Raw genomic sequence first — 23,356 nt, forward strand, 5'->3', positions numbered from 1 at the left:
CCTTATATTGTCTCCAGCAGAAGGTGTAGCCCAGATTAAAGGTGTGTTCCACCACACCTTTAATCCCAGATGAAATGTGTAGCCCAGATTAAATCTCCTTAAACTCAGACATTTAATCTTCTGGAATCCATAGCCACTATGGCTCAAGATCTCCATACCAAGATCCAGATAAGGATCTCCAAGCCTCCAGATAAGGGTCACTGGTGAGCCTTCCAATTCTGGATTGTAGTTCATTCCAAATATAGTCAAGTTGACAACCAGGAATAGCCAGTACAGCTCCCTTGTCGAAGATCAAGTGACCATAGGTGTGTGGGTTCATTTCTGGGTCTTCAATTCTATTCCATTGGTCTACTTGTCTGTCACTATACCAGTACCACGCAGTTTTTATCACAATTGCTCTGTAGTAAAGCTTTAGGTCCAGCATGGTGATTCCACCAGAGGTTCTTTTATCCTTGAGAAGAGTTTTTGCTATCCTAGGTTTCTTGTTATTCCAGATGAATTTGCAGATTGCACTTTCTAATTCGTTGAAGAATTGAGTTGGAATTTTGATGGGGATTGCATTGAATCTGTAGATTGCTTTTGGCAAGATAGCCATTTTTACAATGTTGATCCTGCCAATCCATGAGCATGGGAGATCTTTCCATCCTCTGAGATCTTCTATAATTTCTTTCTCACAGGGTTTCTCTGTGTAGCCCTGGCTGTCCTGGAACTCACTTTGTAGACCAGGCTGGCCTCAAACTCATAAACCCACCTGCCTCTGCCTCCTGATTGCTGGGATTAAAGGCATGAGCCACCACGCCTGGCTTAGAGTCATCCTTATATCTCCCAAATTTTGGCCTTGTCCCAGAGATGCTTCTAGCTCCACAGAATTTCTTTCTTAAAGCTCTCTCATACCACACCCCTGTTCTCACCACACCTTATTGACACCTCTGTTCTCATCCCCTTCCCCTCTCCCATCCACTCCTTACATTTATTTTATTTCTCCTTCTGAGTGAGATTCAAACATCATCCCTTGGGCTGTTGTTATTATTTAATTTCTTTTGGTCTGTGGATTGTAATGTATTTATCCAGTGTTTTGTGGCTAATATTGTTGTACAAAGTGAGTCAATACAATAAATGTCTTTCTGGGTCTGAGTGACCTCACTTAGGATGATATTTTCTACTTCCATCACTTGCCTGCAAATTTCGTGATGCTTTTTATTTTAGTAGCTGAGTAGGGTTCCACTGTGTAAATACAAAACATTATCTTTATTCATTGTTCCATTGAGGGACATTTAGGTTGTTTCCAGTTTCTTACATTACAAATAAAATTGCTATGAACTTATTTGAGCTAGTGTCCTTGTGGTATAGTGTACCACCTTTGGGTATGTGTTTAGAGTTTTATTATCAGCCTGGTGCTAAAATTCTTTGCCAAACATATGTTTAAGCCTGTACTTAATTTCATTCCTATAATAAAGTATTAGCTAGGCTTCGTTGTAAAACCAATAAAATGATTGTCAAGCCAAATTTGAGGTATCCTTGGATGAATGGTTATAGGCTTTGTTTCTTGATTCAAGTTATACTTTTTGAACAGATAGAACTCAGACTAACTATGTATCCCAGGCTGTCCTTAGCATCTTCATCCTTCTGCCTCCACCTCCTATTAATTATGGGGATGGTATTTTATCCAATAAGCAAAATATAATATAATAATCATACGTTAATATAACAAATATACTTATAAAATTTAGTATAGCATAATTAGTATAATTTGATATAATAACTATACTCATAATGTATATAGTTTACTTTTAGAAGAAAGACATTAAATCAGTGAGTAAAGAGAAGTATGAATTAATGAAGTAAGATTAATCCAATAACAAGACAGAAGGAACGTAATGCTAGCTGCTGTGCAAAGACTCAAGTCATCTATCACACACACACACACAAACACACATTCATTGAGAATTGTACAATACGAAATGATTCAGTGAAATTATGAACTACTTAACCACTAAATATATGGTGATAATTTTTGCTATTGCAATCATATAGAACATGATATTAAAGAAATAAAATGTGAAATCACAATGATGTAAGCTTCCCTGTGAAGTGAAGAAATTTGTGTGCTTGGATATTACTCTGACTTTCATATAAACATGATAGGCTTCAGTATTCTAACACAGTGATGAAAAACTTTTAAAATATAATGATAATATAAATATAAACATATATATGAATAACAAATGAGTATACATATTAAAGATATTAGAAATGCATTTTCATACCAATAAATATACAGGAACAAGTAAACAGCAAGCAATTTATTGTACAGTTAAATGAACAAAATGAATGTAAGATACTTAAGACACTTGTCCCTTTTTTTATACACAAAAACCATGTTAACTTCCTTTGTAGACTTAAAAATTCACTGTGATAATTCATTTATTCAATTATAGTGCATATGATCTGTCTTTTCTTTGCGGAAACATTGTCTTTTACTGTTTTCTTCACTGAAAATTATTAAACAATTAAATTTAGTTGATTTGAAAAATTATAACCTTAAATAACATGTGCATTCTAGGAGAAGATATTTTGTATGGATTTCCCTGTTTTTCTAAGAGCATATTTTACATCTTTATTTCTCAAGCTGTAGATTAAGGGATTTAACATGGGGATTATTAAGGTATAAAAGATGGAAGCCACCTTGTCAGTGTTTAAAGTGTGATTGGACTTAGGTTGCACATACATAAATATCAAAGTCCCATAGAAGACAGTGACCACTGTCAGATGAGACCCACAGGTGGAGAAAGCCTTCTGCCTGCCCTCAGCAGAGTTCATCCTGAGAATAGCTCTGAGAATGAGCAGATAGGAGACAAGAATAACCACTGGTGAAGAAATCAAGTTAATAGTTGATAAAATTAGAATTATCATTTCACTTTCCTTTTTATTTGAGCAGAGCAGAGATATCAAGGGGAGACCATCACAATAGAAATGACTGATAATATTGTGGCCACAGAAGGAAGAAGTAAAAATATTTATGGTGACTATGAGAGCAACAAATACACTGTAAAGATATGGGATTGCCACCAGGACCCAACATACTCTTTGTGACATAATGACATTATAGAGAAGTGGTTTACAGATGGCGACATAACGGTCATAAGACATTGCAGACAGAATAAAAAATTCACTAACAATGAACATGCTGAAGAAAGACAATTGGACAGCACAAAAATAAATTGATATTGTGTTTTGTTCTACAAGAAAATTTCTTAACATTTTTGGTCCCACAGCTGTTGAATAACCAAGGTCAGTAGTAGCAAGGTGTCTGAGAAAAAAGTACATGGGTGTTTGTAGCCTGGAATCCACCATGGTAAGGATGATCATGCCCAAGTTGCCCACCAGTGTGATCAGATAGATAATGAGGAACAGTCCAAACAATGGGGCCTGGAGTTCAGGGCGGTCAGTGATGCCTACCAGGATGAATTCAGTCACCATTGTGAAGTTGGGATTCTCCATCAGGTTTATGAGTAATTCTGTTCTGAATGGAAATCATTGCACAGTCAATAGATTTCAAGTGCCATTTGGTGAGTTTTTATCATCTAAAGTAGTTTAAATATAGTATCTTCAAACATTCAAATTTATTTTGAAATATATTAAAAATATACATATATCCTACATATGTACAACTACGCATATACATATGCAAACATGTGATTTGAAATATACAATGATGAATATTTAGTCCTGCCCAACATTAACTTAAATCAGAGAATACCATTATTATCTGCCAATATTTGCTTCTCCTAACTATACTGAGAGCAGTCACTTTAATTCACCACTAGACATTAGTTTTACTATCTTTTTCTTCTCTTTTCTTTTTTCTTTTCTTTTCTTTTCTTTTCTTTTCTTTTCTTTTCTTTTCTTTTCTTTTCTTTCCTTTCCTTTCCTTTCCTTTCCTTTTCTTTTCTTTTCTTTCCTTTTCTTTTTGTTTGTTTGTTTGTTCGTTTGTTTTTCTGAGACAGGGTTTCTCTGTATAGCCCTGGCTGTCCTGGAACTCACTCTGTAGACCAGGCTGGCCTCGAACTCAGAAATCCTGCGGCTGCCTCCCAAGTGCTGGGATTAAATGCCTGCGCCACCACTGCCCAGCTAGACATTAGTGTTATATATATATGAAAAGTAAAATCAATTCCTTAAATTGTAGATTTTTATTGATAGAACATTGATGAAATTTATTTTTCTTATATTTTTATTTCTCATATGGTTACTACCACACTTTAGCACTTAATAATTATGTACTTGTGATAATCTATGATATTTTCCAGTAACAGTACATATACATATAAAACATTTTAAAAAATGCAAATTACTTTCATGTGTAGATTTACAGAATCTTAAGATAAAATAGAAGTTCTGGAGTATTTATCACATTCTACATTCTTTAGTTTGATGTATAAGCTTTGGGTTACTCATTACACTCAGAATTGTCTTTATTTGAAGAAATGTAACAGCATGTAATAAGACTATCTCTGCCATCATCTTACACCTTACCTAGCATGGACAAACATTCCTATGGAAAAATAAGGTGAGATATATGAAATCCTTTTTTTGCATATACAAAGACAAGACATCTCTGTATGGACTTTGAAACATGAGTGATTCAACAAATTTGTGCTTCTAGAACATAGTCCAAAAAGATGATGAATACACATGTTTCAAAATATCTCTAAATACACTAACTGATCTGAAATTATTTTCTTTATGAAGGTGCATATACATCATGTACAATATGATATTTTCTTCTTTGTTAGATCTGAAAAGATTAGCTAAAATCTTTTGGTTGTGAAAACAGGGCACCCTGAAGTGTTAACTGTCTATAGCTCGAGAGCCATGAGCAAATTTTTATATTTTATTCTTATTTTGAATTATTTTACTATGCATTAGCAGGCTAATACATATGAACATATTACATGAATAAATAATTTATTTTCAAGAAAAGGAAAATAAATCATATGAATTTTTAAAATTAAATGTTCCTCTTTTATATATTAACCTTTCTATGAAAGAACTCCTTTTATTATAACACAATTTGGTTTGCATAATATGTGAGTCACAGGCTACACTCAAGTACTAAGAAAAATATGAAAACAACTGAAAATAATTAAGAGAATTTATTAAAATTACCTTATGGATGAGTTATCAATATCCCACATTGATTAAGAGGTAGTATATCATAATAGTATACTTTTCATCACAGCATTTCTAAGTGTGGCCAACCAGTTATTATAATAAACGTTTAATACCATATATTGGAAATAAATGAGGATTAGATAACACAAAATGAAAAGCTTTCAGTTTGATTTTTTCAAGGAACATCTTCCAAACATGACATAGAACACAAAGTAATAAGCCATGTCTGGATATCTCCAATGCACCAGAGAGAAAAACACAAGATGGAAAGAATTTTGACTTTTGTAAAAATGTATATGCATTAATGTTTTCTGGATAAAGTAAAAATAATATGATTTGCAAGGATAATTATGGTAGAAAATTCAGCCTCTGGGTAAATGAGAATGAAATCTTCCTGCATTCACTGTTCTTTGTACAGGTGATTGTATTTGATTGACACTTCCCTCACTTAGTCGGTTGTTTTAAACTGTGGTTTCCTTATAGTATTCTAGTCTCTATTTATGCACTTCATATCTTTAGCATATGAATGTTAATTATTGAATCAATTAAAAATATCTAATTGTGGACCATTTTGTTTTAGTGTAATTTGTAATGATGTAGAGGACAAAAATTACTTACTACCAATTTTCTTATAGATAAGTTCAGACCTAAAAGTTTTCCTTTGAAGAGATTTAGAACTCAATGAAAATAAAATTATTCTTTAGTATACATTCCTTTGTTCAATGATACTTGACTGCTATTTTTCAAAACTATAATCCCAGAAAATTTAATTGTATTTAGTACAAAAGAAGCTTTCCCATTGTCATAAAGGTATTAAGTGTACCATTTGACTCTCAAGTAATGGTTTTCATTCCACTTGTGAAATTTAAACTCAATACTTTCCCTCATTAAAGAATCAGAAATTGCTCAGAGAGCTCTCTCCACAGGTAAAACTGCTTAGTGTGGGGACAGAGTGTGAGGCAGAGAGAGAGAGAGAGATAGGAAGAGAGAAAAGAGAGATGTGGGAGAGAGAAAATATTTTATCTTGGAAAATACTTCTGTGTATGTTTAAAATATAGTTAATCCTATTTTCTCTTTCGCCCTCAGAACATATTTTTTTTTCCTGAAACAACATTATAACTCTTTCTCTATATAGTCACATTTAGTTACAGTACATGCTGCCATTTAGGCACAGAGCTTTATGAAAGCAAATTTCCAAGAAACAGGAAATCAGGGCAGAAGCTTTAAAACCAACTGATCTACACCACCAAACTCTCACCTGCCAGGTTGCTCTAGCCCCAGGCCATTGACCATAATGCTTTTAAAATAGCATAAAATAGAGAAATGAAAGGTGTTACTGTTTCCAATATTTGTGGAATATTTGAAAGAATAGACACTGAGCAATAAATGATTTATCTTGATGTTGAAACCACAGAAAAAGATGCCCATATCTTTTTGAATGCTTAAACTACAAAGCTCTGTGTTACTCTTTGTTACCTGCAGTCAGACTCCTGTCTTCATTTCCCACTGTGGTTCTTAGCTTTCATTTTGATATCTATATTTGTGTGTTTTTAAACCATAGAGACTCTCCCTGAGGACACACAAAAATTTATTAATTACAAGCAAATGTTTGAAAGTCTAATGAGATAATGACTAGAGGTTTTCAACCCTTAGGATCAATTTATCATTAACTGTGATTTGCTTATTTGTTTTATAAGTATGCATTCTTAGTGACAAATAATTATAATAAAGTATTGAGTGTAGGGTAAAAGTGTGCTCTTCTGTTTATTGCAACATATGTGATTTCCAAAATGTAAATAATGAAATATCCAATTAAACATGAATGAACACAAACATCATTTATACAAGCAGTAGAGTATTACAATATATACAAAAAATAATGTATTATTCTACCCTTAAAATTGCAAACTATGTCAACAGGGATGAACATGAAGAATATCATGCTGAATGAAATAATGCTTAATTAAGTTATGATAAATAGAATAAGGTTTCAATTGCATAAAATGCATTAAATTAGAAATGATTAAAAAAACTAGAGAGGTCAAATGATCAGTTCAATTTTGTGAATATTTGAACAGAACAAAATTGAAAAGGAAGACTGCTGTACTAGAAATTACTGATGGCTTGTACATATAGAAAGATAAAGTGAAAAATCTTAATTTTTATTAGAACAGACAAATTTGTCCAGTAAAGATAATAATTGCCTCTAGAAACCAACATATTTTTTGACAGGATGACCAAAAATGCAGAAGTTTACTACTGGCCATATAGTGGTCAAAGGACATTAAATCAGAATAAATTGTCACAAGATAATTGTGTAGCATAAAGTCTAAAAGATTCTGTTTTTTGATCCACAATAAAATATCCCAAAATTTTGTTGCTGACATTTGTTTCATATACAAGAATTGTAGTAGCAACATATCTGAGAAAGAAGTGAATGGTGTTTTCTACCTAGAATCCATGACTGTAATGAGTATCATGCCCATATTGCTTATCATGGAGATCAGAAAAACGGTTAGGAAAAATCCTAACAATGATGTCTATATCATTCAGCAATTTGTGATGACCGAAAGGATGAATTTAGTCACTACTTATCATAGCTTATCACATGAAAGTCTTTACTCTGAATAGAACAGTCACAATTGTGCAGTAAAGGTAAAGATTGCTACTAGTAACCAAAATATTATTCTTGGCATGAAAGCATTATAAACGCAGAGACTTGCATTGACTAGATAGTGGTCATAGGACATTGAAAGCAGAATTAAAATCTTACAAGCAATGAGCCAAAGATAGAATGCTAACCATGTATCACAAATACTAACAGATACTGGTTTTTTGATCAGCAATAAAATTTCTTAAGATTTTGGTTCTAACAGCAATTGAATAAATAAGAACTGTCTTAGTTATATTTCTGAGAAAGAAGTACATGCATCCAGGAGCCCACCATGGTACTGAGGATCATGCTCAAGCTGTTTTCATGGAAACCAAATAGATGATGAAGAGCAATCAGAAAAATGATGCCTATAGCTGAGGGAGATTTGTAGTATCCAACAGGATGATTTGAGTCACCACTCTGACTTGTGCTTTTCCATCCTAGGTAATCATTCTTTTTTTTTTTTTTTTTTTTTGGTAAGTAAAACATCATTTAATCAACAGAATTTAATAATTTTGGAGGAATTTTTATAAAATATTAACCTAAGTTTTTCAAATTTAAATATGTAAAATTCCATCATTAATACACATATGTGACACACATATAGATGACTTTATAAGCAGAAATACAGATTGTAAGAAGTAGCAATCCCCTTCAGCTTCTCCAATACTTCCCTTAACTCTTCTCTGTATAGATATTTAGTTTTACAATCTTGGAGATATGTCTCCTCTTTATATCATGTGCCAAAACAAAAACCAAAAACCAAAACCCAAAACCCAAAACCCAAAACCCAAAACCCAAACCCCCCCCCCAAAAAAAATAAAAACAATCAAATTCCTAAATATTCTGCTTTGTGAAATATTTAGACTCTAGATATAATTAGCGGATGTTTTACTAGTTTGAACATTGAATAACTCACTTTATGTAACACATATGGTAAAATTTAACAATGTTCTGACATGATTATATCGTTGTTACCATAGTAACCTAATAAAAATTTTATGTATGTTTCTTTCATATATTTAATCATTCTCAGGTAGAGAATTAATATTCTAATCGGATAATATACTTACACCAAATTTAGATATATGTTAGAGCTATAAACTGATTTAGGAGAGTTTGAGAATATTAAAAAAATAAGGGAAGAATACTTTGTTAAATCGAACCTATATTTTGAACTGTCATATTTGCTGTTAATAAACAGGTAACATTTAAAAAACAACATACAAGTCAATGAGTTTATTATCACTGTCACTGTTTCTCATTTTAAATGTTTGTATGTATCAAACACTCCTGCATCAGGCAGACCCAGTCAGGGTCCCTCAAGCCAAGGAGAATCATGGTTCTGGTACTCAGGTGGGCAAGGAGTAGGCAAGTGACAAACAGACATTAACTCAAGAGAGTGCTGAATCTGAGTATAATTTCTCAAAGCGAGCATCAGACTTATATAATTATTACAGAAGAAAACAGGGAAGTTAGGTGATATATCAGCCAAGATACATTGAGGTCATCCAATGCATAATGACTCTTTACACAAAACAGAAAAATGCATACATAAAAGTAGCAGGAACCAGGCAGTGGTTACAACTGAGATAAAATCAGCCCTATCTAAAGTCACCTTATTCTTAGGAGCCAGATGCAAAGGCTTCATGACCCAGGTTCAAGGACTTCATGAACTAGCCAAAATTCTAGTCTATTATATAGCCAACCACCAGGGGTCCCTTAGTGAATTATGCTATTTTTCTGGGCTTTGTGAAAGTATGCACCAGGGAAGTTCTGTTCTTGCTAACCTTTCTATGAATAATACAATAGTCCAGTTCATAAAAATATACATTTCTTATAGTAAAAATAAAAAAATTTCAGATCATTAAAATATATATAAGTACTACTAGAACTTACAGAAACCACCAATTCTCTCTTCTATTAGCTTGTTTAACAAATGATACAAGGTTTTTAAAAAGGTACATTTGATATTAATTTTCTTCAGCGAGAAAGATAAACACTTGAATTTTTATCTTATTAAGTATTTTCCAAATATTTTAGTGAGATCTAGTACAAAATAAAGAAAATTTGGCATTATCACTAGACAGTTGTCAAGTGTGTTCTTACTCTCCAGTAATTCTTTCAAAGAGTGAGATTCAAACTGCATTTCTCTCAGTGAAACATAAGGAAATGTTCCAGAGATGATTCATCAAATGAGGGTTCTTTTCTCTTATCCTTTTGAAAAAAAATTATTTAATCTTTTTCTTTCACTACAATTTTATCCCCCTCCTAGTTCACCCTCTGGCTGATCCACGTACCATTACTTCTCCCTCAGTCTCCAAGAGGATGTCCCCAACCCTCCATCCCCACCCTGGAGACTCCAGTCTCTTGATGGTTAGGTGCATCTTCTCTGACTGAACCCAAACCCAGACCAGGCAATCCTCTGCTATATATGTGTTTGGGGTCTCATGTCAGCTCGTGTATGCTGCCTGGTTGTTTGTTCCATGTCTGAGAGATCTTCGAAGTCGAGGATAATTGAGACTGTTGAACAGGGTCACCCTCCTCATCAGCTTCTTCAGCTTTTCCCTAATTCAACTACAGGGATCATCAGCTTCTGTCCAATGGTTGGGTATAAATATCTGACTCTTCAGCTGCTTATTGGGTCTTACACAAGGCTGTCATGATAGGTCCATTTTTGTGAGCACTCCATAGTCTCAGGAATAGTGTCAGGCCTTGGAGCCTCCCCTTGAACTGGATGCCACTTTGTTGCCATTCCTGAAGACCTAATTTTATTCATCTTAACCCACATGGTGGAAGGAGAAAATTGCCTATTGCAGGATAGACATCATACCTTGCAAGATTTAGGCACCTAAGTAGCTGAGATTATAGACCCTCCAGAAGTCTACAATAATCATTTTGATAAAAGAACACAGTGTTAATGGGACTCTAAACACTTATAGTTTAGCTACACATAAGTGTGTCTCTCAACACTCATCATAGAAGCAAGTTTTTTCTGTTGTTGTTTTGCAATAAATTGCATTAACAGAGACCTACAATTGCTAGGACTGTAGAAAATAAAGAACATAATGATACTCAAACCTAAATGTGATATCTTCATCACATCACTTAATTGAAATGTGCCATCCCAGGATAGACATGGTTATGAGGTGGGTGTAAACATTAGAACCAGAGATAATAGCCAAACTGTATTTTGGTGATACCACAATAAGTTTATCTTGCACTTAAACTGAAAATGACTATGATTACATGCACAAAAACTATCTGAAGTCATGAAGGACAAAAAGGAAAGCACAGATGTGGAAGAGGTGATGGAGTTCCAACCCTAGCTGAGAAGCCATTGATGTTAACTTATGATTGCTGAATATGGGAGAGTCATTATTCTTCAGGGATATGTGCCCTGAGGGACTACCAGTGCTGTCTTGTTTTCAAAATTTAAAGGCTCATTCACTGAATTATCTCTGTGTTGACATTTAACATATAGCTGTGCTGAACATATCATATAGAAAATAATTTCTCTATTTTCTATGCACCCTTGAGTATCCTAATTTTGAAGTACATTTATTAATCAAGAAACACTTTAAGAACTGTTTAAACAAAACTATTGTAAATTCTGAGGTTAGTTGTTCATTACTGTCCATAAAATCTTGATTTTCAGCTCCAGGCAGTACTGTGAGTAAATCGGAATTTGAAAAATTTGTGCAATTTGCACAACACAGTAAAGAAGGGACATTTTATTAAGTAAAATGCCTTAACAACAACAAAAATTAATCTTGAATTTTGAGATTCCAGCCTCCCAAAATCCTGTGGATATTCTACAATAAACTGAAGGAATAAAAAACATGCAGGTTGAACACATTTAGTATTCCTAATTCACCTTGTTTATATCTATTTTACAATCAGTGATAAAAACCTAAAAGACATACCCCAGAGAAGTAAGGCCTAATGTTAGGAATCAGCAAAAGGGAAATCTGGTGTTTGATGGATAAAATAAACCAAAGCAAATCAAACCAAGCCAAACAAAACAACAAATATAACCGCCCCCCCCCAAAAAAAAAAAAAACCAAACAATAAAATCCCAAATTTAAGGAATAAAGTTTTCTGTTGCTGTTCCCCAAGGACACAAATATTTTCTTTTATTTTTTTACATTTCAAATGTTATCCCCTTTACTGGTTTTTCCTCTTTAAACCTTTTATCCCATCCTCCCTTACCCTTCATCTATGAGGGTGCTCCCCCGTCTACTTACCCACTCATGCTCACTGCCCTAGCATTCCTCTATACTGGGTCATCAAGCCTTGACAGGACCAAGGGCCTCCACTCCAATTGATGCCAGATAAGTCCACTTCAGCTCATTCAGTCCTTCAACAAACTACTACATTGTGGGCCATGTGCTTAATCCCCTGTTTGGCTGAGAGCATCTACCTCTGTATTGGTCAGGATCTGACAGAGCCTATCTGGAGCTCTGTATCAGGCTCCTGTAGGCAAGCACTTCTTGTCATCTACAATAGTGTCTGGTTTGGTGTGTGCATGTGGGATGGATCCCCAGATGGGGCAGTCTCTGAATGGCCTCTCAGTCTCTACTCCACTCTTTGCCCCTGTATTTCCTTTGGACAGGAGCAATGCTGGGTTAAAATTTTGGAGATGCGTGGGTGGCCCCATCCCTCAACCAGGAGGCCAGTGCCTAATCTCTGGATATGGTCTTGAAATGATCTACCTCCCCTTTGGGGGCATTTCAGCTAATGTCATCACTGTGAGCTCCAGGGAGGCTATTGCTTTCCTGGCATCTGGGGCTTTCTGGTTCCTACTCCATGTTCCCCATGCCCCATTGCAACAGAACTCTATTCAATTTCCTGACTCTTTGTAAATCTCCTCCATCTCCTCCCATACCTGACTCATCCCTTCTTTTTTTCCTTCCCTATTTTCTCTCCTCCCAAGTCCTTCCATCCTCTACTTCCCTTGGTAATTTTGTTCCCTCTTTAAAGTTTGACTGAAGCATCCACATTTGGTTTACCTTCCTCTTGAGAGTCATGTGGTCACTGAGTTGTATCATGGGTGTTCCATGCTCTTTGCCTAATATACACTTATGAGTAATCACTTATCAGTGAGTGTCCTTTTTTTTTTTTCTTTCGTTACTGTGTTACCTCATTCAGGATGATATTTTCTAGATTCGTCCATTTGCCTACAAATTTCATGAAGTCATTTTTTTCAATAGCTGAGTAGTATTCCCTTGTGTAAATGTACCACATTTTCTGCATCCATTTTACTGTTGAGGGATATCTGGGTTCTTCCAGCTTTTGGCTATTATAAATATGACTGCTATGAACATAGTGGAACATTTGTCCTTATTACATGTGGGAGAATGTTCTGGGCATATGCCCAATAGTGATATAGCTGTGCCCTCAGGTAATACTATTTCCAGTTATCAGAGTAATCACCAGACTGATTTCCAGAGTGGTTGTACCAGCTTGCAAATCCACCAACAATGAAGGAGTGTTCCTCTTTCTCTACATCCTTGCCAGCATCTGCTGTCACCTGAGTTTTTGATCTTAGCCATTTTGACTGGTGTGAGGTGCAATCTCAGGGTTGTTTTGATTCACATTTTCCTAATGACTAAGGATGTTGAACAGTGTTTAGGTGCTTCTCAGGCATTTGGTATTCCTCATTTGAGAATTCTTTGTTTAGCTTTGTACCCCATTTTTAATAGGGTTATTTGGTTCTCCTGGAGTCTAACTTCTTGAGTTCTTTTTATATATAATTCACAGACCACATGAAGATCAAGAAGAGGAAGACCACATTGTGGATACGTCAGTCTCTCTTAGAAGGGGTATCAAAATACCCATGTGAGGAGATACAGAGAAAAAGTGTGGAGCAGAAACTGAGGGAAAGGCCATTCAGAATTAAAATTTGCTTCTTTGATGAGTGTTAGGAGATCCACTTAACTGTGTGTGTAAGTCTTCAATAGTCTTTTCAAAACAATTTCAGTTAGAATGTTCATCACATATTCTCTCCAATGGTCTATAACCTTGCTTGCCTCAGGTTTTTAATCTCCTGAAATGTTGACAGGTATGATTTGTATACTGTCAGAGTTATTTCACTTCTTGAATCCAGTGGGTTCCCAAGAGCAAATCAGGTTTTCAAGATTGGCAACAAGCAACTTTTTGTAGCTGAACCATCCCTGGAAAAGTTCCTCATTGTTTCTTGAGAAAAACAGAATTTGGATCTCACAAGAGATGTGAGAAAAAAAATTTACTAGAGAATAAAAAGCTAATTACCAATAGATTTACTATAATGACATTTAAAAATCAATTTTGTGGTATAGATCACTAAACTACCCAGTAAAATATTTTATAAGATAGGGTTAAGGTGCTTCTCTTTTTTTACTGGAAAACTGATATTCTATTTATTTAATTCTTTTAACTTTTATCATTGTAAAACAAACCAATAGAAAAGGGGAGAATAGGTAGCTTCCAGAATTTATAGAGGTATTTATGTATTTTAATGATCTGATGATTTCATATTTAATATGTGAAGAGTATATTTTCATGAAAGATCACCAGAAGCACAAGGAATATATTCGACAACATATTAGAAGTCACACTGTATCACTTTATGCCATAAAAAGTAGGCATAAAAAGAACTCACCTTTAAACAAGATGTTCAAACTGACTTCATTTCACTGTGTTCAGAGGCTAATGTGGCTACATTTCTTGTCTCCTGTGTATGATTTATTTCTTTTTTTTTCCTGTTGAGAGAATAATGAGGCATGCATTTTTCAATATTTTTACCTGCCATTTTCTTGTAATTTTTTTTAATGATGTGCCTCCTGAGAATAGAGTTATTTGCTCTGTGTCTGATATCTTATTGGGAAGAAGATCATATGCTAACAGGAGGATTTTCTGTTATAACAATGAATCATTTCAAATGCCACCTACAACATTTTATTTTTCACTATGATGTTTGTGTACCACAATCAATCAAACAATAGGAAGCAGTCACATTTATTGTTGACATTTTAAAACATATATTCTCTTTCAGAAATCTTGTTTATCAAAGAGGAATTTTGACAAGTCATCATATAACCAATTTAACTATGTTTTCTTTCAATTTTAAAAATAATTCTTTATATATTCCTAGATCAGTTCTGAGCTATAACATATATCTTTATTATATAAATATATGTATGAATTATACTAAAAATTACCTATCAGTGAAAGATTAAATTATTTAATGAAGGAAACTTGTATTCAATTTTATTATACTAAAAATGGATGCAGAGATATAATCCTAAATAACAGACTTGTTAAATTTTACCATTGAGTGGTACAGGTATATGCTAGGTTAGCTGTGTGTCTCATGTGTTTCAGGACCAGTTTCTCATTTGCTCATCATTTTAGATCTAACTAAAAACAAAAGTCTCTATTCTATGGGGTGTGTACATCCATATATGAGGGACTTTTTTTTCAGGTATGTTATTGTACCCAATGACTTTGAACTAGTGGGTAATATATTTCTGGACTGTGGTTGTAAAGCACAGAATCCCATATTTAGTGTCTGTTCATCTATTTAGTAAAAGTACAAAGTCTTCTTAGTTCTGTGTATGCTGAGAAAGTATTCTATTCTTGATTATTTTTTGTTTTGTTTTATTTTGTTTTGTTTTTGGTTTTTTTTTTTTTTTTTTTTGAGACAGGGTTTCTGTGCATTGCCCAGGCTGTCCTGGAACTCATTCTGTAGACCAGGTTGGCCTTGAACTCAACATAGCCACCTGCCTCTGCCTCCCAAGTACTGGGATTAAAGGCATATGCCACCACTGCCAGGAAATGAACTGTATTTTAAATGTATGTTTCTGTACACTAGTTCAAGGTGAAAGGTGATTGCCTAGATGTGCTGTATGGTTTATTTTTATTCAAATAAGGACAACTCCAAGTGTGATGTGCTACACTATTTTCAATAATTTACCTAAAATACATTGACTAAGTGTTATGATGCTGCTGTCTGTTTCGGCTACAGGTTTTAGGATTTTATACATCTACATATGTAACAAGGGTGTCTAAATTATTGAAAATACTCTCAGTAGAAGTGTGTATTATAATTGGCATGAATGTTATATACCATAACAAAATTATGTCAAAATACAATTTTATTTTTATGAGAAATAAAATGAAAAAGGCAATAATATTTTTCCAAGTCTATGAAATTTCAAACTTCTACAGTTTTTGAAGTTTTATTTTTAAGAATTTTAGCTATACATGTTTGAGGTATTTGTCAAAAGGCACAATTACCTGTCAGGAGCCATGGCCTCAGGCATAGCCTTGTGGGTATTTTTTAGCTTATATAAACAATCCTGAGAGAACATTCATGGTCATAACAGTAAGAATGTTTGTGGGTAAAGAGGACACTGTGAACGTTGGTTCCAGGAGCTGAAGACTGCCACCTTCAGAGAGCCTCCTGGCTCTTCCCTGCTCCCTTGGAGCCTCTTCTTGTTTATGCTTATATTGCCATTCCTGAATAAAGTTTTTCAGAGCTTGATCAGTATAATTAATTGGCTTGTTCTCATTCTTCATGTCTCTTGTCTCTTGTCTCTCTCTCTCTCTCTCTCTCTCTCTCTCTCTCTCTCTCTCTCTCTCTCTCTCTCTCTCTCTCTCTCTCCCTCTCTCTCCTGCCCTGGGTGTCTGCTGATTATCCCTATATGACAGGGCAATTTCCTGTCTTAGTTTTACACTAAACATGAATAATATGACAGTTTATGTTTTACTTGGCAAAGAAATTTAATACAGGCAATGACATTATGCAATTCTGTATGTATGCCATTATTGTACAGATGGATTCATATTAAATATTTTATAAGTATATAATTTATATGTTTGGAAAATAAATGATTCTATATGTTTGAAAACTACTGTTGATGCTGGTGCCTTTATTCAGAACAGGCTTTCTGATCTTCTCTAATGGAGAAATATAATCTCACAATGGTGACTGAATTCATCCTGGTGGGCATCACTTACCGCCCTGAGTTTCAGGTACCATTGTTTGGACTGTTCCTCATCATTTATCTGACCTCACTGGTTGGCAACTTGGGCACGATCATCCTTACCATGGTGGATTCCAGCTTGCAAACACCCATGTACTTCTTTCTCAGACACCTTGCTACTATAGATCTTGGTTGGAGACTAAAATGTTAAACAATTTTCTTGTAGATCAAAATACAGTATCATTTTATGCCTGTGCTATCCAGTCATCTTTCTTTAGTATGTTCACTATTAAGAACTATTTTATTCTTTCTGCAATTTCTTATGACTGTTATGTGCTCATCTGTAACCACTCCTCTACACTGTCATCATGTGATAAGCAATATGGCATGATCCTCATTACTATTGTGGACTCCAGCTATAAAACACCCATGAACATTTTCCTCAGACATGTAGCAACTACAATTTTCATTTATTAAACATCTGTCAATACTGAAATTTTGAGATATTTAATTGCGAATCAAAACCAGTATATTTTAGACTTTTTGCTACACAAATTAGCCTTCTATATTTTCCTCATAGCTTGTGAACTTTTTATTATTTTATAATCTCTGTGACCAGTATGTGGCCAGTAGCAGCAAACCTCTGCTTTTATGGTCATCATGTCAAAAAGAGTTTGTTGGTGTCTAGTGGCGATCATTAACTTTACCTGACAACTTTGCCTGTTATAATGAAAATTAAGATGTTTACTTTGTTTTTCTGTGTGCACAAGTCATCAGTAATTTCTAATGCAACAGTCTTCCTTTTTAACATTGCCCTGTTCGAATATTCACAAAATTGAACTGATAATTTGATCTCTTCAGCTTTTTTCCCTCTTTTCTAATTTAATGCAGTTTATGCAATTGAAACCTTACCCTATGTATAACTTAATTAAGGATTATTTCATTCAGCATGTTATTCATCATGTTTATCCCTGTTAACATAGCTTGCATTTTTAAATGTAGAATAATACACTTTTGTTTGTATATATTATACTACTCTACTGCTTGTATAAATGATTTTTATGTTTATCCATCTATGACTGGATATTTCATTTTTTACATCTTAGAAATTACATATAAAGAATAAAGAAGACCACATATTTAACCTTTGGTATCTAGACTCAATACTTTACTATATGTATTTGTCAATAAGAATGTTGGCTTATACAACAAATAAGTAAATCACATTTGATGACAAATTGATCCTGAGAGTTGATAACCTCCAGGCATTCATTATCTCATTAGACTTTCAAACGTTTGCTTGCAATTAATAAATTTTTGTGTTTCCTTAGGGAGAGTCTCTATGGTTTAAAAACACACAGAATTGGAAGCTAAGAACCACAATGGGAAATGAAGACAAGATTTTTACTGCAGGTAACAAACTGTCACACAAAGTTCTGTAGTTTAAGAGTTAGAAAGATGTAAACATTTTTTTCTAAGGTTTCAACATCTAGAGGGATCATTTGATGCTTGGTATCTATTCTTTCTAATATTCTAAAAGCCTTGGCAGCAATGATACATCTCTCTCCTTTCCTCTCATTCTCTCATTCTCTCATTCTCTCATATACACACACACACACACACACACACACACACACAATTTTATAACTAGTGAAGGCCTAGAAGAGATAGATAGTAATTAATGTGATGTAATTTCATTTAAAGAAAAAAAATTGAGAATTCAAGTGCTAAGTCTACTTTTATGTTTTTTTTAAAGAATCCTAAATTATATTTGGCTGAGATTTACTGAGTATCCCCTACAAATATTAATCTAAAGCAGGAGTGGTGGAGCATCTAAGATAAACAAAATAACTAGTCACAGAGTGACAGAAGAGAGACAGGAAATAGAATAATATTTGATAAATATTATGGAAATGCTATAATAAAACCCAAGTTAACCTCTCTTAAATAATTGAATAGTTAATTGTTAGAAGAAAGATGTAGATGTGATTCCTTTTTAACCTTTTAAATATTTACATTATACTAATCAATAGATCAATTAATTGTTAGTGAATTTGTGCAGAGGACAGGTTCATGAATCAGTTCTCCCCTTCCATCCTTGTGTTCTCTTGACCAGACTCAGGTCCCCACACTAAGCAGTTTTACCTGTGGAGAGATCGCTCTGAACAATTTCTGATTCTTTATTAAGGGGAAGTATTGAGTTTAAATTTCACAAGGGGTATGAAAACCATTAAATGAGAGTCAAAAGCTACTCATTATACTTTTATGACAATGTGAAAACTTCTTTTTTTGTACTAAATACAATTAAAATTTGTGAAATATAGTTTTGAAAAATAGCATTCAAGTATCAGTGAACAAAAGAATGTATACTAAAGAATGCTTTTCTTTACATTGAGTCCTAAATATCTTCAGAGGAAAACTTTCAGGTCTGACCTTTTGTCCTTTACATCTAACAAATCACACTAATACAAAATGGACCGTGACTACATATTATTCAGTTATGTAATTATTAATGTTTGTATGCTAATGGTATGAAGTGTATTGTGGAGACTAGAATACTATCAGCTAACCAGAGTTTAAAACAACCCATTAAGTGAGTGAAGTGTCAATCAAATACAATCACCTGTACACAGCACACTGACTGCTGGAGGATTTCATTCTCATTTACCCAGAGGCTGCACTTTATGCCATGATTACCATTGTAACTCATATTAGTTTTTACTTTACTCAGAAAACATTAACATATATCCATTTTCACAAAAGTCAAAATTCTGTCTTTTGATTTTTCTCTCTTGGTAATGTGCAAGAGGACTGAACAGATACACTTACTCTTAGGTTTCTTCAGATCAAGAAAACCTGAGTGTAATGAGTAACCATAAGCTTATTCATTGATCAGACCAATAGGGAGCGTGATAAAAACTCCAGATCTTCTATTTTAATATGTTTAGATTCTGTATATATATATATATATATAGTTATTTGCCTTTTTAAAAGGTCTTAGTAGATATATGTACTATTATTTGCAAATGTCTTACATATAATCAAAATAAATAATTATTAAGTTCTACAATATGGTAGTAACCATATCAGCAATGAATACATAAGAAACAACTTTATATATATATTTAAATTAGGTATTTTCTTCATTTACATTTCCAATGCTATCCCAAAAGTCCCACATACCCTACCCCCTCCTCTACCCCCCACTCCCACTTCTTGGCACTGGCATTCCCCTGTACTTAGGCATATAAAGTTTGCAAGACCATTGGGCCTCTCTTTCCACTGATGGCAGACTAGGCCATATTCTGATACATATGCAGCTAGAGACACAAGCTCCTGGGGATACTGGTTACTTCATATTGTTGTTCCATCTATAGGGTTGCAGATCCCTTTAGCTACTTGGGTACTTTATCTAGCTCCTCCATTGAGGGCCCTGTGGTCTATCCAATAGCTGATTGTGAGCATCCACTTCTGTGTTTGCTAGGCCCAAGAATAGCCTCACAAGAGACAGCTATATCAGGGTACTTTCAGCAAAATCTTGCTAGTGTATGCAATGGTTTCAGCGTTTAGAGGCTGATTATGGGATGGGTCCCTGGGTATGGCAGTCTCTAGATGGTCCATCCTTTCATGTCACCTTCAAACTTTGTCTCAGTAACTCCTTCCATGGGTGTTTTGTTCTCAATTCTAAGAAGGGGCAAAGTGTCCACACTTCGGTCTTCGTTCTTGTGTTTCATGTAAGAAACAACCTTTAATTAATATTCTACCAATAACTATTTACAAGTTAAAGACTTGACTTTCTTTGTCTTATATATAAGTAGATAGATGATAGATAGATAGATAGATAGATAGATAGATAGATAGATAGATAGATAGATAGATAGATAGATAAAATCATATAAACACGCACAACCATCTGTATAAGAAATTTATTTATTTATTTATTTATTTATTTATTTATTTATTTATTTATTTATTTATTTATATTACACTCCATATTTTATTCCTGACCCCTGTCCACCCTCCTACTGCTCCACATCCCATACCTTTTCCCAAACCCCCTGTCTCAATGTGGATGTCCCCACTAACCACCTCACCTGACCTCTAAACTCTCTGGGGCCTGCAGTTTCTTGAGGGTGGTACATCATCTCTGAATGAACCCAGACCTGGCAGTCCTCTGCTGTATGAGTGTTGGTGGCCTAATATCAGTTGGTGTATGCTGCATGTTTGGTGGTCTAGTGTTTGAGAGATCTCGGGAGTCCATATTAATTGAGACTTCTGGTCCTCCTACAGGGTTTCTCTCCTCTTCAACTTCTTTCAGTCTTCCCTAATTCAACAACTGGGGTCAACTGCTTTTGTCCATTGGTTGGGTACAACTATATGCCTCTGACTCTTTCAGCTGTTCTTTGGGAATTCTGGCGTGCGGTCATGCTCGGTCCCTTATTCTGAGTGTTCCATAGTGTCAGGAATAGTGTCAGACCTTGGAACCTCCCCTTGAGTTGGATCCCACTTTGTACCTGTCGCTGGAGCTTCTTTTCCTCAGGTTCCTCTCCATTTCCATGCCCGTAATTCTTTCAGACAGGAACAATTATGGGTTAGAGTTGTGACTGTGGGATGCCCCCTCCTTCCCTCATTTGAGGCCATGTCTTCCTGCTGGAGATAGGCTCTATAAGTTCCCTCTCCCTACTGTTGGGGATTTCATCTAAGGTTCCTCCCTTTGAATCCTGAGAGTCTATCACATGCCAGGTCTCTGGTGCGTTCAGAAGGGTCCAACCTGAGAGTATTATGGTTTGAGACTGGATGACTTTTTGCCTAGATATTAGGTGTAGAAGGATCTTTTCCAGATTAACTAAAGGTATTGAATTTAAGTGACTGCTCTCAATATAGTTAGGAAAAGCAAATATCATTGGCAGATAATTACAGTTTTCTCTGATTTAAGCTCTTATTGATACGGGACTAAAGATTCATATTTGTTCATTTCGAATCACATGCTTACATATGTATATATGTAGATGTACATAAAGGTGTATATACACTTTAAGAGTTTTTTTTTTTTTTTCAAAATAAATTCGAGTGTTTGGAGAGATTTTATTTACTCTACTTTAGATAATAAAACTTCACCAAATGAAATTAGAAATCTATTGAACATGCAATGATTTCCATTCAAAACAGAATTTCACATAAACTCAATGGAAAAACAAAACTTCACAATGGTGACTGAATTCATTCTTGTGGGCATCACTGACTGCCCTGAGCTGCAGGCTCCATTGTTTGGACTGTTCCTCGTCATTTATCTGATCACACTGGTGGGCAATTTGGGCATGATCATCCTTACCATGGTGGATTCCAGGCTACAAACACCCATGTACTTCTTTCTAAGACACCTCGCTACTACTGACCTTGGTTATTCAACAGCTGTGGGACCAAAAATGTTAAGAAATTTTCTTGTAGAACAAAATACAATATCATTTTATATTTGTGCTGTCCAGTTAACTTTCTTCAATATGTTCATTGTTAGTGAATTTTTTATTCTGTCTGCAATGTCTTATGACCGTTATGTTGCCATCTGTAAACCACTCCTCTATAATGTCATTATGTCACAAAGAGTGTGTTGGGTTCTAGTGGCCATTCCTTACATTTACAGTATATTTGTTGCTCTCCTAATCAGCATAAATATTTTTTCTTCATCCTTCTGTGGACACAATATTATCAGTCATTTCTATTGTGATGGTCTCCCCTTGATATCTTTGCTCTGCTCATATAGAAAAGAAAATGAAATGATAACTTTTATTTTATCAATTATTAACTTGATTACTTCACCACTGGTCATTCTTGCTTCCTATTTGCTCATTCTCAGAGCTATTCTCAGAATGAACTCTGCTGAAGGAAGGCAGAAGGCTTTTTCTACCTGTGGGTCTCACCTGACAGTGGTCACTGTCTTCTATGGGACTTTGATATTTATGTATGTGCAACCTAAGTCCAGTGACTCCTTAAACACTGACAAGGTGGCTTCTATCTTTTATGCCCTAATAATCCCCATGTTAAATCCCTTGATCTACAGTTTGAGGAATAAAGATGTAAAATCTGCTCTTAGAAAAACAGGGAAAACCATACAAAATATCTTCTCCTAGAACTTACATTCAAGGTTATAATTTTTCAAATCAAATATATTTAATTTCTTTATAATTTTTAGTGAAGTAATCAGTAAAACAAATAATGTTTCCCTAAAGAAAAACAGTTTATACACAATACATTGAAGAAATAAATTATCACAGTGAATTTTTTAAGTCTACAAAGGAGAGTAACATAGTATTTGTTGTGTATAAGAAATACTAAGACAGGTGTCTTTGGTATCTCACATTCATTTTGTTAATTTAACTTTACAAAAGTTGTCTGGTGTTTACTCATGGCTGTATATTTATTGATATGAAAATGCACTATTAATATCTTTAGTATATACACTGATTTGTTATTCATATACAGTTCTATGTTGTATTTTAAAAAATCTTCTTCATCACTCTGTCAGATTAGTGAAGCCTATCCCATTGATGTGAAGGTTCCAGTA

At 34.4% G+C, this 23,356-nt stretch overlaps 2 protein-coding genes and 1 pseudogene across 2 annotated transcripts; 2 read left to right on the forward strand and 1 right to left on the reverse strand.

Moving 5' to 3' along the window:
- Window positions 1-2,559: 2,559 nt before the first annotated feature.
- On the reverse strand, window positions 2,560-3,501 carry LOC110289339 (olfactory receptor 8K3-like). Its single transcript, XM_021155499.1, has one exon. The coding sequence runs from the start codon at window positions 3,499-3,501 to the stop codon at window positions 2,560-2,562; it is 942 nt and encodes a 313-aa protein (XP_021011158.1).
- A 13,270-nt stretch (window positions 3,502-16,771) lies between these two features.
- LOC110306440 (olfactory receptor 8K3-like) lies at window positions 16,772-17,646 on the forward strand (annotated as a pseudogene).
- Window positions 17,647-21,977: 4,331 nt separating this feature from the next.
- LOC110289471 (olfactory receptor 8K3-like) lies at window positions 21,978-22,922 on the forward strand. The gene has a single exon (XM_021155684.1). It carries the CDS (start codon window positions 21,981-21,983, stop codon window positions 22,920-22,922), a length of 942 nt encoding a protein of 313 aa, XP_021011343.1. The 5' UTR covers window positions 21,978-21,980.
- Window positions 22,923-23,356: the final 434 nt, after the last annotated feature.

The sequence above is a fragment of the Mus caroli genome, unplaced genomic scaffold, assembly GCF_978045245.1.
Source record: "Mus caroli unplaced genomic scaffold, Mus_caroli_1 scaffold_2, whole genome shotgun sequence".
Classification (NCBI taxonomy): Eukaryota; Metazoa; Chordata; class Mammalia; order Rodentia; family Muridae; genus Mus; species Mus caroli.

Excerpts from the sequence above, each read along its gene's own strand:
- LOC110289339 (XM_021155499.1), bottom strand. The coding sequence starts at position 3,501 with ATGGAGAATCCCAACTTCACAATGGTGACTGAATTCATCCTGGTAGGC.
- LOC110289471 (XM_021155684.1), top strand. The coding sequence starts at position 21,981 with ATGGAAAAACAAAACTTCACAATGGTGACTGAATTCATTCTTGTGGGC.